The sequence below is a fragment of the Rhynchophorus ferrugineus genome, unplaced genomic scaffold (genome assembly GCF_030347505.1).
Source record: "Rhynchophorus ferrugineus isolate W39M unplaced genomic scaffold, kcgeb_rfMv2 rfM3, whole genome shotgun sequence".
Classification (NCBI taxonomy): Eukaryota; Metazoa; Arthropoda; class Insecta; order Coleoptera; family Curculionidae; genus Rhynchophorus; species Rhynchophorus ferrugineus.
Window position 1 is genome coordinate 28,917,199 of NW_027472582.1, and position 19,818 is coordinate 28,937,016.

The 19,818-nt window shown below is 30.9% G+C and overlaps 3 protein-coding genes across 3 annotated transcripts in view; 1 reads left to right on the forward strand and 2 right to left on the reverse strand.

Annotated features, from left to right (window-relative positions):
* LOC143192714 (uncharacterized) overlaps nucleotides 1-5,463 on the forward strand; it is a 176,062-nt gene extending 170,599 nt beyond the window's left edge. Inside the window, exon 3 of the mRNA XM_076398210.1 lies at nucleotides 1,210-5,463. Coding sequence (XP_076254325.1) covers nucleotides 1,279-2,931 — 1,653 coding nt within the window. The 5' untranslated portion in view covers nucleotides 1,210-1,278 and the 3' untranslated portion in view covers nucleotides 2,932-5,463. The remainder of the gene's footprint in view (nucleotides 1-1,209) is intronic.
* A 1,389-nt stretch (nucleotides 5,464-6,852) lies between these two features.
* Nucleotides 6,853-9,736, reverse strand: LOC143193553 (uncharacterized). Its single transcript, XM_076399822.1, has 3 exons — nucleotides 9,609-9,736; nucleotides 7,397-7,637; nucleotides 6,853-7,339 (listed from the first exon to the last, which is right to left on the reverse strand). The coding sequence occupies exons 1-3, from the start codon at nucleotides 9,657-9,659 to the stop codon at nucleotides 6,915-6,917; spliced, it is 717 nt and encodes a 238-aa protein (XP_076255937.1). The 5' UTR covers nucleotides 9,660-9,736; the 3' UTR covers nucleotides 6,853-6,914.
* Nucleotides 9,737-15,669: 5,933 nt separating this feature from the next.
* Nucleotides 15,670-18,254, reverse strand: LOC143194166 (uncharacterized). The gene is made up of 3 exons (XM_076400754.1): nucleotides 18,094-18,254; nucleotides 16,228-16,468; nucleotides 15,670-16,172 (listed from the first exon to the last, which is right to left on the reverse strand). The coding sequence occupies exons 1-3, from the start codon at nucleotides 18,142-18,144 to the stop codon at nucleotides 15,748-15,750; spliced, it is 717 nt and encodes a 238-aa protein (XP_076256869.1). The 5' UTR covers nucleotides 18,145-18,254; the 3' UTR covers nucleotides 15,670-15,747.
* Between the last annotated feature and the right edge of the window lie 1,564 nt (nucleotides 18,255-19,818).

Sequence of the window (19,818 nt, forward strand, 5' to 3'; positions counted from 1 at the left end):
AATTATAGATTCGAATTAATGGTTTATGCAAGTACAAGCCACTCAAAGGTACATAATTTCTACCTTGGCGTCAATACAGGCTTTGCGACTGTTTGTGAAGGAGTGAAGACCGTCGATTACGATCTTTTTCAAGCATTGTTATCGGCTGTAATCAATTGTTTCATCAGCATTGTCATAAATCGAAACTGGATCCATCAAAATTTTCACTATTAACTGATTTGGAACCCAAGTATTTTCATCTACCTTCTTTATAAGATGCTTATTATTACAATGAGTACGTTTATAATTTTATAAACTTTTATACGTAAAAAGAATAAAAATATGATATAAGTTTAAATGGCGTTTTCAATTAACAAAATACGTCTTAATTAATTGAAAAACCTGGAACTTGAAGAAATAAAAGCGTAAAAAAATAAAACTATCATAGGAAATCGCTATTAATTGCATTTGTAAATTATTTTTCAAAATTCAGCATTGAACAGCTTCATACAAGTAACGTGCAAAGGCTTTAAGGCCCACCAGCCGCTTCTGATTTTCACTTGTCCATTCAATGCCCCATATTCTGACCATAAAATCGGTTAAAACTTCCCTTTTACCAAATATCTGAAGTGGTTTCAGAAAATCACAGTTATTTTTAAATTTTAGTTTACAACAAACCGTCAAAGTTAATTCACCATCCTTGTTTAATAATCAATTAATTATAGGAGAAACTATACTTTAAAGTACCATTTTCAATCCAATAGCTTCATTAACGGAGATCCATTAGCTAAGTACGTGCTTGCCATAGTACTCCCCTTGATTGTATGATAACCATCTGTAACTCACACATTAAAAAATATAATTCTTGTATTATAACACCTCAACTTCATCAAAAATGAAAATACTCCGGTAACATTTCAGATTGTTTATCTTCTAACTAAAAAACAATTATCACTGTGGAAGTATTTGTTTAACTTGTTAAGAAATATATGTATATGTATTAATCGCTTATTTTAATAAAACTTTCATTAAATCGTAAATGACGCTCGATAGTGTAAACTACACTATAATTTGATTTAATAAGTTTACATTAACGAGCGTCCTTGCATATGAAGTCGACCAAAATTACAGATCAAATTAATAAAATAATTTAAGAATTATTTATATCGATAATTTCTCTAACTAATTCACTATATCATGATTAATATTTTGTTTTTTTTTTGTTTTCAGATAAGTGTTTACTGCATTTTCCTGAGACAACTATAATGCAATATTAACCTGGACAAATTTACAAAATTTATGGAGCTTAAAGAACCTGTGATAATGGATGTATCTGAATCTTTCCGACCTAGTGGACAAGATATGACCAAAACGGATTTTTTCGATTTCGTTGTGAGCCCCGACGCAAACGACACACAATCCATTCAACAATTCACGAAACAAATGCGCAACGTGAACGCATTCCTAGGTAACGGCGTGACAGACGAAAACAGAGAAACGAACAACAACAACATGATAATTACTGAAATACCAACTACTACCTCAGACACTTTAACAAACTTTGACACTACCCTGTGGAGCGAGAAAGATACTGTCCGAATAGAAACGGCAATCTTGGAAGATTTGAACAAGTACTGGGCCAACGATGACGCTAACGGAGTGTTACAAATAAAACAAGAATCAAGTAGTAGTAGCAGTAATAATAATAACAATAATAACAGTAGTACAGACGGCCAAATCTACACCACTCTCACGGTACTGAACGGTTTAGACCAAGCACCCACTTGGTATCGTCCGCCCATATCAATAAAAGAAGAAGACGTCTCGATGTCTAGTCCGGGATCAATGGAGCATCTCCAAGCTGGATTAGACATCGAATCGATCTTAAGTATCATGCCCGGACATATCAATACCTTTAACAGTACTTACAATGATGGAACGATGAGTCCTAACACGGATGGTTTAATCAAATCGGAAACGTATACCTATGAAGACAGTGGATTTGCCGATAACAAAGAAGAACTGGCAAATTCGCTGATCATAGACACCCCGTTGCTGGAAGCCCACGATAGTTTTAACAACAACAACAATGACTGGAAGTTAATGAACAACAACACCCAACAGAACGGTTCTTCGGATTCGTTGTTACGTAATGCCTTACAAGGTAAGGCTTTTGTACGTTACAATAGAGAAGTGAAAACGCCCAAATTAGCTGATAACAACGTGGAACTTAGGCGCTGTCTTTCGGCGTCACCGACCAAAACGGAAACCATATACATCACGAAAGATGAAACCGAGCATATACCAACCATCGTGGCTGGTATCGACGCCAATGGCAAGGTGGTGTTCGAGGAACAGATCCAAAACCGGCCGATAGAAAATACCGACAATCCAACAAGTACCCATAGCGTAGATGATATTTTACTAAGCCAACTAGATAATCCGTACTCGGAGGATTTCGAGAAGTTGAAACGAATAGAGAACGAGGTGGCTGAATCGGTGAATCAATATTGTCTAGACACATCGTCGACGGAAAATACTGTACAAAGTAACATAAACTCGGAGCAGATAAGAATCTTATACAATATCAGTTCTCCCATTCAAATTACAACTCCGGTGGTGACCAGCACAAAACCGACCAAGAAATACAAACGATCAAATAGTGGAAATAAGTCCCAGGCCAATTTGCAGAACGCAACATCGACAAGTAACGGTGTACGTAAGGAGAGATCGCTTCATTACTGTAGCATCTGCTCGAAGGGCTTCAAGGATAAATATTCGGTTAATGTTCACATTAGGACGCATACAGGAGAGAAACCGTTTGCATGTAGTTTATGTGGGAAAACATTTAGGCAGAAAGCCCATCTGGCTAAACACTATCAAACACACATAGCACAAAAGAACGCAGCTTCCGCTGGTAATGTTTCTTCAACGAAAGCCAAAACAAGGTAGCTTGATAACAAGTATTCGAGCTAGAGATACAACGTTTTAACAAGGCATGTTTGTACAACTTTTATATATTGAAATCATTGGTCAAATATTACAGTACCAAAACATATATTGAATACCAAAGATAGAGAGAAATCAACATTTCGAAATTGATCTAGTTATTAACAAAATTTTTAAAATCTATTATTTAATAACAAACAATATATTAAACACTGATAAGGTATTTCATGTTGTCAAACATGCATTGAGTCACTACATTGATATTTTCTAGCTTCCATAATCACAATACTCTAATGGCAGATCCAGAACACGTTTCTCATATGTTCTAAAAAGATGTACCTACTGTTCTAGGTATGATGAATCAGTTTTGTCCTATGGACAAGGATATCTTAATAATAATACATGAAATAAGTTTTATATATATAAGTAACAGAATCTAAATTTTACCTACTATAATACAACGAACATTGTCAAAATTTATTTTATGTAAATGTAAATGTGATAAATTTAATTTATTTCACAAAAACTTTTCTTGTTAATGTTCATTTGATTATTCTGTTATTTGATGAAATACTCTACACAGTAAATCTAACTTGATTTTGGCATTTTAATGTAGCAAGTTTAATCGAATATTTAAACATTGTTATATATATATATATATATATATATATATATATATATATATATATATATATATATATATATATATATATGCAACTGAATATTTGTTATATAATAATTAATTGGATAAAACAAGTTCGTAAAAATGCGTATTTCAAGGTTTTATCAACACACCCTGACTAAACGCCAAAATTCTTCAACCATAATTGATTTGACTTTAATGTATTGCTGTGTAGTTTGCTCCAAATCACCGTTATTCACATACACACACACACATATACACTATATATAATATAAATTTTTTCTGGTTCCTACAGGTACAAGCTACTTTTGTTTTGTTATATTATTTTAATAAATAATGTGCTGTGATTATGAAATGTGAAATTAATTTAAAAAGAGACATAAGTTAGTGAAAATCTGCCTAAATTTTTCTTGCCATTTCTGTATTATTATTTGCATATATTTTAGTTACATTTATTTATTTTCGTTAAAGCATATATTAAGATAAAGTTTGTTGAGTACAGGGTAGATTAATTATTAATAATTTTGGTTTTAATTTTTAAGTTTACCTACTTCCTAATATAAAGTATTATACTGCCCTGTATTATATTATATTTTTTTAGTTTTAATTGTATAAAATACAACGTATAGAACAACGAAATGACAATATTTCTTATACATACATATTTATGCTGTCTTGTCTATTTAGATATATAGCTGTAAAATAGTTCTGTAGCTATTATTTATATTATATTTTAACGAGTTTTGTATATTGATGTAGAAGACAACAGTTTACCATAATGTAGATTTAATATAAATGTAACCTTTTACCTTGAAATACTCACTATTGGTATATTGTAACGACGTATTTGTAATTTTATATAGATAAACTTAATTCGTTTGTAGTGTTACAGGGTGAGTACAAAAAGCCGTAAATCGCTTGCAAAAATTGTTAAAATTTTTGATTAGTTTTATTAGATTTTATCGCCTTGATTTGTTGTTTATTTTATAGATATTTATAATGTTTGTTTTAAGAGTTTCATTACTTCTACACGTGAATACCAATATTAATCTATAAAATTAAATCGGGCACCTCGGTAAGAAAAAATCTAACCCGCTAACGCATTTGTGAAAGCCGAAAATGAATGAAAGAAACTTGACAGGAACTATATTAGCTTTCGTGTCTTCCATTATTTTTTTTTCTTTTATTCACTACCAAACAACTTATTTTTAGATTATATTTGTTTAATCTTCATAATTGTGTTAGTCTCTAGTTAAATCTTGACACTAGATGTATAATTTCGAAATACGGAACAGTATTTTTGTTGATTATTTTGTTTGTCTATTTAAAATAATGTAGGCTATTTTATTTTTATAAATGACAGATTGCCATGGGTGTATAGGGATTTTTTATTCTTTTTTTGGATCTCATATAACTTGTTTACTAGTTCGTTTTGCTTAATATCTCTTGCGTAACTGCCAACTTACATTTACTGTGTTCTTTTTAAAGACGTAATATTAAGATCAAAAAGTTGTGCTTAATGGTATTGTCCTCTTTGCTATAACCGAAAAATAATATTTTTCAACGATATAATTATTAATCAAAATAAAGCACCATGGCGTCTATGATTTTGTTACGAACAAAAAATTTTTATTTCTAAAAATTCCCTTTGGCATTTATTTTGATTAATAATTTTTATAGCATTACCAATATATACTCTTTTCCATTTTTACCGCCATAGTACATGTTTTTTACACCGTAAACGTTATGTATAGATATTTCAGATTTTATATGTGTCTTTTATTTTATTATTGATTTTATCGAAGTATTTTTATACACTAGAATCATTATTATATTTTGTAACTTTTTTATTATGTAATGTTTTATAAACGTATACAATTATTTAATATAAATATTGGTTCTTGTTTTATTTCCCACTAAACCCCTATTATAAACTGACCTATCAGTCCTGATTGAAATCAAAAGAAATAGAAAAATTCCTCAGTTAACATTAGCAAACATTATCAAATATAACAATAGTAAAAAAATACCCCATTACCAAAAAATGCCACCTATTGCGAAGGAAGGCATCCTAAGTGAAGGGTTCCTAGAGTGAAATATTATTTACCCGTTGTCTTTTTCTCACATATTTTTTAAAAATATAACATCTTTGCACACCATAAGTCCAAAATGACTTGATTATGAACTGACAAAATAATCTTCTTGATCTTAGGTCAAGTCAGAAGTGTCTTCTGACTCACCAAAATGGTACTTCAAGTTTGAAACTTTTAATTTAGTTTTAGTAAATCTACTCAGATTTTTGTCTAACATCTGTCATCAAGAGACATGCCGAAGTATTTCGGTGATTCTGCTGACGAATTTTTCTTCCCACAAGAATATGATTAGGTTCTTGTGTTTTTGTCTCTATACAAAACTGAAAAAGACATTCATCTAAAGGGACTAATCCATTTGTGGATTTTGTTGACTGCCACTTAGTAGTTATAGTGTAGCTCTGGATAGAGAGATATATCATTGGCCATAATAATTGTATCACCAAGAAATGTTCCAAGAAGTATTTCCTTGTTGATTAGTGAAAACATTACCTCTCTTCCAGTCGAAATATATTTTGATGTTGAATTTTCCCACATGTTGTATACATTTTTGGATTTTATTAGGAATTATTAGATTGACTTTTAAGTTTAAATCATACTTTTCTAATAAATGATGTAATACACATTTTTGGAAAGGACCTTTCAGAATTCAACAACTGTTTCGAAAACTAAAAAAAATTAACATACATGCACTGTATCCAAATACATTTAATGTTAGACGTTTAACGTCTACTAAAGCTCGAAGTGACCGTTGTGAACTGCGAATGTCTACTGCTTCTAGAAAATCTAGAGTAACTCTCTTAACTGAAATGCTAATAATAAGCTTTAATAAGTGTTACTGCTTTAATAACCAATTAAGACTCTTGAGACATCAATATTTTGTTTTCTATCCTACTCAGAATTATGATCTAAAACACCTAGACCAGATAATAGGACGAAATAGATGTAAACAAATAAGTAACTGGTTGGTGCTTTCTGTAAATAGAAACCACCACCACTTTTAGATGTAATATATACTTTATGGAATGCAAAGCTTCTTTCATACATACTCCCAAAAAATCTCCCTTAAAAGCTAATTTACACAGATACGAATGATATACCAAATTAAAAAGATCAAATTAATATTTATCTATATTTTTGCAAGATTATTTTATTTGAAATAATAGAGTTTTATAACATGCATAAGTTTATTAATAAAACTTACATATTAGAAATTAATAAAAGTAATAAAGATTGATGTCTCGATATTTAGACTAAAATGGTATTGCAACACAAACGGCAAAATCTTTCACGTCTTTTAGGGCATTGTCTCCGGCTTCTTTTATTTTCTTCGTGAAACAATCTTCCAAAATTGGAATTATATTAGCAACCAATAATGTCGTATTAGTTACATCTGCCATAATTTTTTCGGGTGCATCTTTTGTATCTTTCGCTATTTTCTCAATAATTTTTGCATAACATTTAATCTTTTTCCACTTATTTCCCCCACAATTATCGATCTCTGCGTCAATAGAATTCATGTCCTCTTCAATCTTTTTAGCATTATTCAGAGCATCGTTAATATTGTCTTGCGCTTTCTGTACTTGACTATTGATGCATTCGATTAAATCATGAGCAAGTTGATCTGGAGTGTTCGAAAAATGATTAACATAACTCTGACATTTGGTTACATCGAAGCCTAAAATGCAGTGTTATAGTATATCGAATAGCACTTACACTTGAACATTGTACATACCTTTTTGTTTTGCTTTAGAAACAAGATCGTCCAGTTTCTTGCGTAAGGGGCTTAATACCTTGTCTATTTCTACATTTGCCTTACCTTCCAATTCAGTTGCCTTTTCGTGTACTTTATCCATTGCTTTATTTAAAGCTGTCTGTGCTTCTGTAAGGGCTTTATCAATTGCTTCCATCAAATGATGAAAAGCTTTTTTGGCTTCATCTTTACTTGCTGTCAATTCGGTGTCATCAGCTGCATTCTGGGAATAATAAACTTAACAAAATAAATAAAGCTAATAAAAAATATTTACTAACTGAAATTATTTATTAAATTATTTTTATTATTTTTGAACTTAATAAACGATGAATAGGCTCATTTAATCTTATAAAAATAAGCGTCATATTTATGTTTTTCTTCAAAGATCCAGGTTCTGATAAAGTGGGAAAAATCGCTTTATCGCGTAACAACTAAAATAATGAAAAAGGACCATCGGTCTGGTTATATTCTTGATTTTTATATACCTATAAATAAAAATATACATTTTATTCAGCAATTTAACTAATTCCACACTTGTCTGTTTGTAACATGGACTCAATATGCAATATGCAAATGCAAAAAGGAAATATCTAAAGAAGAAGTAGGAAAAAGTGCCTCCTGTTTTTCGATATTCTCGTTACATTTTAGGACAGAGAGATAAAGAGAAAGATATATAATATAACAGGTCAATTGAGTCTGACAAAAAGTCCCGGGTCTGACAAATAGGTACTAGAATTAAATCCATATGTTTTTTAGTTAGCCCTAACCCTCAAAAGATGCGTATATAAATTTGACAGCTATCGGATCATTAGTTTGTGAACTACAGCATTTTGAGTGTGTTTTGCAAAGCAACCTTTGTTATTGTGAAAAAATAGATAAAAAGGAATTTCGCGTGTTGATAAAATATTGCTTTTTGAAGGGAAAAAATACAGTTGAAGCAAAAACTTAGCTTGATGCCGAGTTTCTGGACACTGCTCCAGGAAAATCAACCATCAAGGATTGGTATGCTAAGTTTAGACGTGGTGAAATGAGCACCGGAGACAGTGAACGCAGTGGACGCCCAAAAGAGGTTGTTACCGACGAAAACAATAAAAAAATCCGCAAAATGATTTAGAATGGCCATAAATTGAAACTGAATAAAATAGCAGACACTCTAAAGATATCAACTAAACGTGTACCTAATATCATTCCGAATATTTGGGTATGAGAAAGCTTTGTGAAAAGTGGGTGCCGCGCGAGCTCACTTTTTACCAAAAGCAACGACGAGTTGATAATTCGGAGCAATGTTTGAAGATGATCAAGCGTAATAAACCAGAGTTTTTGCATCGATATGTAACAATGGATGAAACATGGCTCCATCATTTCACTCCAAAGTCCAATCGACAGTCATCCGAGTGAACTGCACACGATAAACCCGCTCCAAAACGTGGGAAAACGCAACAGTCGGCTGGCAAGGTCATGGCGTCTGTATTTTGGGATGGGCATGGAATAATTTTCAATGACTACCTTGAAAAAGGATGGACCATCAACATCAACCATTACATAGCGTTATAAAACCGTCTGAAGGACGAAATAGCCGAAAAACGGCCGCATATGAAGAAAGTGCTACTTCACAAAGACAATGCACCGTGTCAAACATCTATGAATTGGGCATCGAATTGTTTCCTCATCCACCGTATTCTCCAGATCTGGCCCCCAGCGATTATTTTCTGGTCTCAGATCTCAAAAGAATGCTCGCTGGGAAGAAATGTTCGTCGAATAAAGAGGTAATCGACGAAACTGAGGCCTATTTTAAAGCAAAGGACATATCGTACTACAAAAATGGTATCGAAAAGTTGAAGGGTCGCTATAATCAGTATATCACCCTTGAAGGGAATTATGTTGAATAAAAAAATTGATGTTTACTGTGGCAAGCCGGGGATTTTTCAATTAACCCGTTATGAAATATCAGCTTCTTTTTAGAGATGGAGTAATATAGTACATAAAGTAAATGCAATTAAAATATGTGTACATATACAAAAGACGAGAAGATCTATATATATATATGGAGCTCTTCAACAGAATGCATATCATTATTCAACTTAACGTTAACGAAGAGTTAATTTTAGGAATAAAACCGACTAAATACATTATGCAAAAATGGCAATAAATTAAATACATTCTAATATAATAACAATCACCGTTTAAAACTTACCTTCTGAACTAGTAAAATACAAACTATTGTGAAAAGGTATAATTTCAACATTGTATCGATTTACAAAGCCTGATTAATTAAGATTGTATTTTGTGTCTGATCTGCTGCTTAGATCACACATCCAGTTTATATAAATAGTCTTAGTATGACTGTTAATCATTTATCAGTTTACATTGTTCTTAATAATAGGAGCAAAAAAACAACAACGATATTGTTCTCTGTAAATAAACTATTTACCAATTTTGATATATTTTCATTCAGAGTCAATAAATATATTTACTTGAACTACTTGAAAGGTACTATTTTTATAGAAAAGGAAACACCCTAATGCAGATTAGCAACTAAATAGCTTATGATCAAAGGCTGATTGTTATAAAGTATAATCAAAGTTGATATTTAATTTCTTTCATTAAATTAAAGTTAATATTTATCAGTTTAAAATTATTAGTTTGTCATACTTTAGTTGGATTTTTAGTAATTTATTATATTCCCAAACCCTACCTATAATCTATCCAAAGTTATTTTATCCATACGTCATCTAAATTTATGTCGTCAAAACCTCGCAATGTTGCTGTATCAACTCTGAGTTTTAGTTCAGTTTGGCTTTAATATATAAAAAATTCTAATTTAAATACTGTAATACAAAAATACTGTTATCAAATATCATTTATTTTAACATAACTAACTTTTTAACTTAAAAATACAATTAAGTACATAGTTATAATAATTTGTAAGTTAGGGTTGTATTTGATTATATTTACATTGAACTCTTTTCCATACTACCTATGAGTTAGAGTTCTAGGCGCGTTTTTTTATGTAGTAGTATCCCCTGGAGTCCTAATCCACCTAATTAACAATGGTATATCCAAGCAATATATTTTACTTTCATTAGAGAGCATATTTAAATTATACACTTAGTTCTTGTGTGTTCTTCGGTACAGTGTTTCGTATGTAAGACCTTTTGATATCATTATATTTCTTCTTAATTTGTTCTGTTGATACCTGCATACATATTTCTTGATAGAACTAAGATTTAATCACTGAATTTCTCTAAAACTATTCTTTATCTCCTGCACATTTTAACCAAATGCTCATGTAATTCTGAACAATTACACTCATATATGTGCACATAAATCTTTTACACTCTACAATAACATTTCCAACAGTTATGATATATTAATTATATACTCACCTTTCCTTGATTCCACTCTCATCACCCTGTCTTCGAAATTGGCAGCATTGAATCGTATCATATTCAGAAAGTTTCATTCAAATGAATAACTAAGCTGTTAATTTCCAATCTATCTAACATTCATTCACAATTCCATCATTTGTCAATTATTTCTTCAATGTGCATGATCGAGTTCATCCTAACCGAAGGTTATTAACCATCTTGCCATGAGTGACCATTGGATATATTGGTCCCATTCTGAAATATCCATGTCTTGTCTAAATATATAAATTGAATTAATAAGTCTTCCATTTTATTATATGATTTTAAAAATTGTATTCTTTTAGAAGCAATATACGGAGGTCATATTAGACCTCTTCCATGCTTTTCAGACTAACAGATTCCTTTGAAATAATTGTATTAAAAAACTACTCACTGTCTTTCAATCAGAGTAATAATAAGCAGTGATGTGAAATTTATCAAAACAAGCACAGCATTAAAATGTTTGCCGGTATATAACCTCTTATCATTATTGTTTTGAAGAATTTTGCATACGTTTGACATCCGTACGACTTTGGCCGACTAGTTCGATTACACGTTCATACTTATCAGACAGCGTTGTATCTCTTTTTAGGTAGAATAAAATGAAAAGGAAAATATTGTCTGATTTTAAAAAGAAATTTGTAAAATATGACAGGCAATATATTAAACATATTGATGACGTACGTACAAAATAACTTTGGATAGACTATATATCCAAAGATAGCCACGGAGTTAACACGACGATGTCAAATCTTCGCAAAATTACTTTTACAGTAGAAACTGTTTTATACTATTTCCATAAGGCCTTGGCAATGCTTTATTTAAAAATCTCTAAATTATTTGAATATATTATTATCCCGTCCTGTTTAGTATCCAATATTTTATTAAATTATTTTAATTCGGATTAAGACGATATATCAAACTAATTTTATTAACCTCTGAGATTTCTGAGTGAAAGATAGATTTTCACAATCCTCTTTTAAAACCAGCTTTACACCATTGCACATGTACGTAATCCACTTTTCACCCCACAATCATTTGTTATCCAGGTCCATGTAAATAGTTCAATACAAGCAGTACGGTCGACATTTAATTCCGTTCCATTTCCTTTTTCAAAGACTGACCGTCATGGATGCGATTCAGTTTTAACTTCCAAATTTCTGAAATGAGAATGGGCAAACCAATTTCGCCACAAACGACTTATCACCATAAAAGAATACACCATTTTCAATAAGCCTACTCCGCATTTTTCCATTTTAGGAGATAAAAAATTAAAATATGACAAATTCTGAAACATTTATCTCTAAAGCGCACTACTTTTTATACCTTTTTATGCCTTTATACCTAAAATGTTCTATAAATTGTTTGTAAAATAAATTGTTCTATAAATTGACCTGGGTATAAACTGGCCCAATATTTTCTAACTACTCAAAGTAGCAGCTGAAACAAATAAAAACATCCCTATCACTGCGTTTCACTTTATAAAGGAATGAATTATCTGCTGGTTAATACTTTTGAAAACATTTTTTTAATTAAAATAGTGATGTAAACCCAATATGTTAGCCCGTTTAGAATAGAAACAAATAACAAATAAAACAATATTAAATAATTGAAATTAATAATGTATTACATTAGATATATCGATCATTCCAACATGAAAAAAATAATATGAACAACTGACCTGGCATATACAAAATATTTATGTATTAATAAAGTGTTTAGCTATCATCTGCTTTTAAACAACTGCAATTCTTCACGGAATAGTATCTGAATATTTTCCACTGGAATGTTGTCCCATCCTTATACCTAAACATCCGCCAATTACTTCAATGATTTAGTATGCTGACATATTCCCTCATATTAATGTGGCGAATGATGTGAATGGGAGGATCTGTTGGGTTCCACGATATTGCCAGCAAAATCATAACGGTACCTCCCCTATGCTTGACTGTAGGAAGCAAACAGTCCGGATCATAGGGTTTTTTTGGGATTCACCATACAAAAACCTGGTCATTTGTAGAACACTCAATCGTTGTGAATCATACCACATCGTTCCAACCCTCAAATACACAGGTTTTATGATCACAGCTTAGCCTAAGCTTAATGTAAAGTGAGCAATACGTATGTAAGCGTATGCATGATATTATTAACAACAAAGCAGTATCGATAACATGCAACAAGATGTACTATATTTTTTTTTTATTATTTAATTATTACATTGTTACTAGTCGTTTCCGTCTAACCTACAATTTGTCTTTATGATAACTTAAATCTAGGTATATAACTAGGAGGACTCATCGGCCCTAACTATGTCTCTGGTGAAATAATGTTTATACATGTCACTGCTGAATCTTTTATTATATGCACCTCACTACACAAGATTACACAAGATCAGATGGTGTGATTATTTTGAGTCTGTGTCCTGTTATGGTGGTATCCAAAAGCTGCAATATTTCAATATTCTCACGAGAATGGAGTCTTTCCTCATGTCCCCTTGCAATTCTCTTGATTTCTATAGTATTTGGGTGCGCCCACACTACCTCTTTTGTTCAGAACTTTGTTCTGAAATATATGTATTTTATTTATGCTACTCTTTGCAGTTTCAGTATTTGCTTATATAATAGCAATTTATTATGTACTGATAATTGTGATTTTCTTCCAATTAGCCAGTATATTTTCCTATATTTTACTTCCAGTTCTTTTCTTTACTTCTTTATATGTTCCTTCCAGCGAAGTTTTGCATCAAGATTCATTCCGAGATATTTAACGCTGTTGCTATATGGAATGATAGTATTATTTAATGTTATTGATGCTTGTACGGTCTGTTTATAGGTGAACTGCACATGTACAGATTTACTTTCATTAATTCTTATTTTCCAAGCTTGTACCCAATTATTTATATTGTCACTTGCCTGTTGTAATTTTCGTGAGGCTTCTTCATTATTGTCTCCGACAGCTATAATCGCAGTATCATTTGCAAATGTAGCCATCGTAATATTCTCCATTTGTGGTATATCACAAGTGTAGAGTAGATAAAGCATTGGTCCCAGTACACTTCCTTGTGGTACACCTGCTTTAGCTTCTTTTATTGTAGAGTAAGCTTCTTCTTGTTTGACTCTAAACATTCTGGTTGTAATGTACGATTTTAATGATTTTAACAATGTACAATTTTAATGATTTAACGATTCGGTGTGTTGTTTTGGTAGCAATTCTGTAGTCTATGAACAAGGCCTTCATGCCAAACCTTATCGAAGACTTGTACTACATCTAAGAAGCTGGGCATACTTTTTTACTTTCATAGGATATAACATAATATTCATATTATTTTGCCCATTTCCTGTATTTCTCCAGAGACAAAAAAGAAAACGATACTTACACCAAATTTTGACCGGTGATGAAATCGTTTCTGAATGATCTGATACCTAAATATATAAAATTATATGGAAAAATAACATATCCATTATAAGATTTATACAGCATATCTCACCAAAGATTGAATTGTCGTATCTTATAAATTTCTTTTCCAGATATATAACAGTATCTTTTGTTAACCGACTTCAAAAAAGGAGGAGGTTCTATGTTCAACTGTATATTTTTTAATGAATGTTCGCCGATTTCTCCGTCAATAAAGGACCGATTTTCAAAATTATTTTTTTATTGAAAAGAATGCACTTCCGAGGTAGTTCGATAGGAACCAAGTCACGATCTGATGGGGGGAAATTGAGGGAAAACCACAAATTTCGTATCACATAAAGTTACGTACCATTTTTTCAGATATTTTTTATCTAAAATATTCAGATATTTGGGTATAATGTTATTGTTGAACTGATCTGATGAAAAATCGGAAATAGTTCAGTGTAAAAGCCGACTTCAGAGTGATCAGTTGGTAGTATTTAAAATAGTATTGTAAATAGATAAATAGGTTTAAGTAGGTATTGATCTAAATTGTGTGTATATAGTAGAATATAAAATACGTGTAGTAGATAAGTTAAATAAAGTTTTTGTTTATTTTTATTTAATTATTACAACGATTATTATGTAAATATTTTATTTTAAAACTTTTTTTGTATTAAAAATGTAAGCTTGATTATTTTTTACTTCTTAATGAGTTCTTTATCTATTTTTTGAAATTGATTCAATTTTTCTTTTAAAAATATTTTATTTTATAAACTATTTAAATATAATATTGCAACCGATGGTCAATAATAACATATAAACAATAATTAATTCATTGTATTAAACTAAGCATTGAAGCAGAAACAATCAAGTATACCAAAAACAATTCGAAGGAATATTCTAAAACAGAATACTTTTTGTTATTATAAATATCGAAGTTCTATTAAAAATTACCCTTAATTGTCATTTACAAAGTTGTACCGTAAATACTTTTTGCCAATTTAATAATATCTTATATAAAATAAAACGTCAGTTCAACGAGTTTTGTTTTTAATTTTAATTTCCGTTTGTTCCTATTTAAAAGAAAAATATAAAAAAAGTAATATTATAATGCTTTCTTCAGTGAATGGCATTCTCCATCTCCATCGTATCGAGTTCAGGACTGAATAACCTGATACAAAGAATTACTTTCATTGACTTAATTAGGTCACTTATAAATATATAGCTATAAACAATTGCTCCTTAGCGTAGAGTACTATTCTTTAAATGTCAACATCCTGAATATGTTCACATTGTATCTATTATGTATTTGTTATAAGTATATTTCTTATCTTTTTGAGTGGAAATTGATTTCTATAATACATAGGAATTAACAACGTTCTATTTCGAAAAACAACTTGAAATTATTTTTATTATAAAGGATAATTGTTGTATTAGAAAATAAAAACAAAGGCAACTTAATCTATTTTATTAAAATAATACTTAAACTGTATACATATATCTCAGGACAACTCGTATATTAAGTAACCATTAAAATGGAATTGCAACACAAACAGCAAAATCCTTCACATCTTTTAAAGCATCCTCACCGGCTTTTTTAATTTTAGATGTGAAACAATCTTCGAGAATTGGTATAATCTCTGTAACTAATGCTGTAGCTTTAGCAACATCTTCCGCAATATGTTGGGGAGCTTCTTTGGTATCTTTGGCAATTTTTTCAACAATCTCCGCATAACATTTAATTTCATGCCATTTGTTTCCATCGCAATTATCAATATCCGAGTCAATAGAATTCATATCTTCTTCTATCTTTTTAGCATTATTCAAAGCATCATCAACATAACTTTGGGCTTTTTGTACTTGCGTATTGATACACTCAATCAAGTCAACGACAAGTTGATCGGGAGTGTTTGTAAACTGATCCACGTAACTTTGACATTTCGACATATCAACACCTACAATTATTGAAATAATTCATGGAGAGCGAAAATTAATATGCAATTTACATACCTTTCTCGGTAGCTTCTGCAATAAGGTTGTTCAGCTTTTCTCGTAGAGGATCCAATGTTTTATCCAACTCAGCTACAGCTTTTCCTTCTAATTCTGTAGCCTTAGCTTGTACCTCTTCCATTGCTTTATCCAGTGCAGCTTCTGCTTCTGTGAGAGCTTTATCGATTGCCTCCATCAGCTTATGGAAAGCCTTTTTGGCCTCATCTTTGCTGGATTGTAACTCTCCCTCAGTTGCAAGGCTCTATGTTAAATAAAAAGAATACCATAAATAAAATTTGTAGTGGTTCTTAATTTTATATGATTAAAATAATGTTAATAATGTGTAGTGAAGCTATTTTAAACAATCAATACAAACATTTTGACACAATCAGAAAAACTTCTATATTTTTCTATATTTTTTGAGGTAACAGGTCAATTGAATAGTCCCCAGCCTGACGCAGAGATGGGACTACTATAATTAAATAAATATGTTTTTTAGTTAGGCCTAACCCTCAAAAGTTGCGTGTATAAATTTGTCGGATCATTAGTTTGTGAATTATAGCATTTTGAGTGAAGCAACTTTTGTTATTGTGAAAAAAATGAATTTCGCGAGTTGATAAAATATTGCTTTTTGAAGGGAAAAATACAGTAGAAGCAAAAACTTGGCTTGATGCCGAGTTTCCGGACACTGCCCCAGGAAAATCAACCATCAAGGATTGGTATGCTAAGTTTAGACGTGGTGAAATGATCACCGAAGGCGGTGAACGCAGTGGACGCTCAAAAGAGGTTGTTACCGACGAAAACATTTAAAAAATCCACAAAATGATTTTCAATGACCGTAAATTGAAATTGAATGAAATAGCAGACACTCTAAAGATATCAACTGAACGTGTACATCATATCATTCATGAATATTTGGGTATGAGAAACCTCGGTGCAAAGAGGGTGTCGCGTAAGCTCACTTTTGACCAAAAACAACGACAAGTTGATGATTCGGAGAAGTGTTTGAAGATGATCAAGCGTAATAAACCTGAGTTTTTTCGTCGATATGTAACAGTGGATGAATCATGGCTCCATCATTTCACTCCGAAGTCCAATCGACATTCATCCGAGTGCACACGACCAACCCGCTCCAAAGCGTAGGAAAACGCAACGGCTGGCTGGCAAGGTTATGGTGTTTATATTCTGGGATGCGCATAGAATAATTTTCATTGACTATCTTGAAAAAGGAAGGACCATCAACAACGACTATTACATAGCATTATGAGACCGTTTGTTTTATTGGACGAAATCGCTGACAAAAGGCCGCATTTGAAGAAAAAGAAGCTGCTTCATCAAGACAATGCCCCGTGTCACAAATCAGTTAAAACAATGGCAAAAATCCATGAATGGGGCTTCGAATTGCTTCCTCATCCACCGTATTCTCCAGATCTGGCCAGCCAGAGACTATCACCCTTGAAATGAATTATGTTGAACAAAAAAAAACTAATTTTGCCCAAAAAATTTGTTTTACTATGGTAGGCCGGATACCTGTCAATTGACCTGTTATAATCAAAACTATTTTTTGACATATTTATAACTTTTCAAGTGTTTCATGAAAAATAAATACAAATGTATCGATGAAAACGAGTGACAGTCAAGTATGGTGAAAACGGAACGTAGAACAGGAATTCCCAGCCAAGTGAAGAAATAGTTAAAGCGAATTAAAGTTGGTTAAATAGTTAAAGTGAAATTAGTTAATAATAAAATATTAATAATAAAGTTAATAGAAAAAGTTCAAACTAATTTATTGTGACATATATTCAGTTAATAAAACACTTTATATTTGTATAATTTTTAATTTTGTATTTCATAATTGTTTTTACATTTACAATAAAATTAACTCACCTGATGCATTAACAAAGCACAAGCAAATATTGAAAAATATAACTTATACATATTGTTGATAATTCGAAGCTCTAACAGAAAATAATACACCAACACTAACAAACCCTTATTTATATAATACTGATAATACTTTATTTTTAAAATAGTCTTTTATCACTACATATCGTTCATAGAAACAGACAGGTAAACAACTGTTGTTCAAATTTCCATAACACTCTAAAATTTTAATAAACAAAATATTTTGCTAAACCACTTGATTCAAGTACCAATTAGTAAAACAAATATTTTGACTTTGATTTATAAAATTAAGTTATAATTAAGATTTAATAATAGCGATTTTATCTTTGACTTTCTTTCCATATACTGAACACTTTTGTTTGTGTGAATATTGGACCCCCTACGAGAGTAAAATATTTAATAACTAATATTAATATCGATCTCAATACTGAACACATATATATATATATATATATATATATATATATATATATATATATATATATATATATATATGTATAATTTTATGTTTGTATTCTTATTCTTCTATTATAGAAATATCAGATTAAATATACATTAACATAATTAGTACAGTTCCTTAAGCCATTACAACTACACTTAAACTACTTTTATTTAAAAGGTTTATGCATACGGTAATCTCTACGGATACATGTACATGTTTCTCATGGTGGTACAGATACTTGAACTTTCAAGGACTCATAGCTAAAAGCCAGATAAATTTGAGCAACGACCCACTTCTGCACGCAATTACACATTTATGTTAAATTCAACTGTATAGGCCCATATTGTCAGTGACCTACAAATTCAGAAAAACAAAAGAAATCTAGAGCACTCAAATTCACAGTATTTGCGAGAGGTTGCAACCTTCAAGTTGGCGATGCAGAATATCCCTTGTGGCGTCGACTATTTCTGAAATCACATTTAATATCGTTCAATTTGGTATATCTCATTTGGCCCAAACTATATTCATCGTTTCATTGGTCTGTACTGTTCGTCGTTGACGGAGTGAAAAATTTTGAACCAATAAAGCAACAGGACCATAATTCAAACCAAAGAGGTAACTTTTTGAGGACGTATTTACACCTTACCATTGGCATTACGTTACCATTTACACCTTGATTAAGATTAAAATTAAGGTTACTAGGTCAAAATTGACATCCAAATAATCATTTGGACGTGCTACTTGAAAGTGTAACTTGACATTTATAACCGACTAATAAATTAATTAAAATCATTAAACAAAATTAAACCGCCAAAGCAACATAAAAATGATAACATAAGACCTTGAAAAACCCTTTGTACTGTTAATACTTAATAGTTTCTGCAATCTGATGCGTTTTTAAGATACGTCTAAAATCTAAAGCTACTAAAAATTTGATTCTTGGGATAACATGTTTATCGATATTGATAATTATGCTCCAAAAGAACTGATTAGATATAGAACTGATTCAAATGCAATGAACATCCGAATTTCGGCATGTTTGAAACAAAAAGTATATATCCAGGTAGAGCTGAAAGAAGAACAAGATTTAAAAAATACAACTAAATAAAATATATATTATTTAAAAAACGTTAGAATTTATTTTATTAATTTAACAATATTTTAAAATGGTGTTTAAGTATAGCACCATTTTATAACATTCATCAACAAAAACATTTTATACTATATTATACTATATTATTATTTTAAAAACGCAACTGCTAACA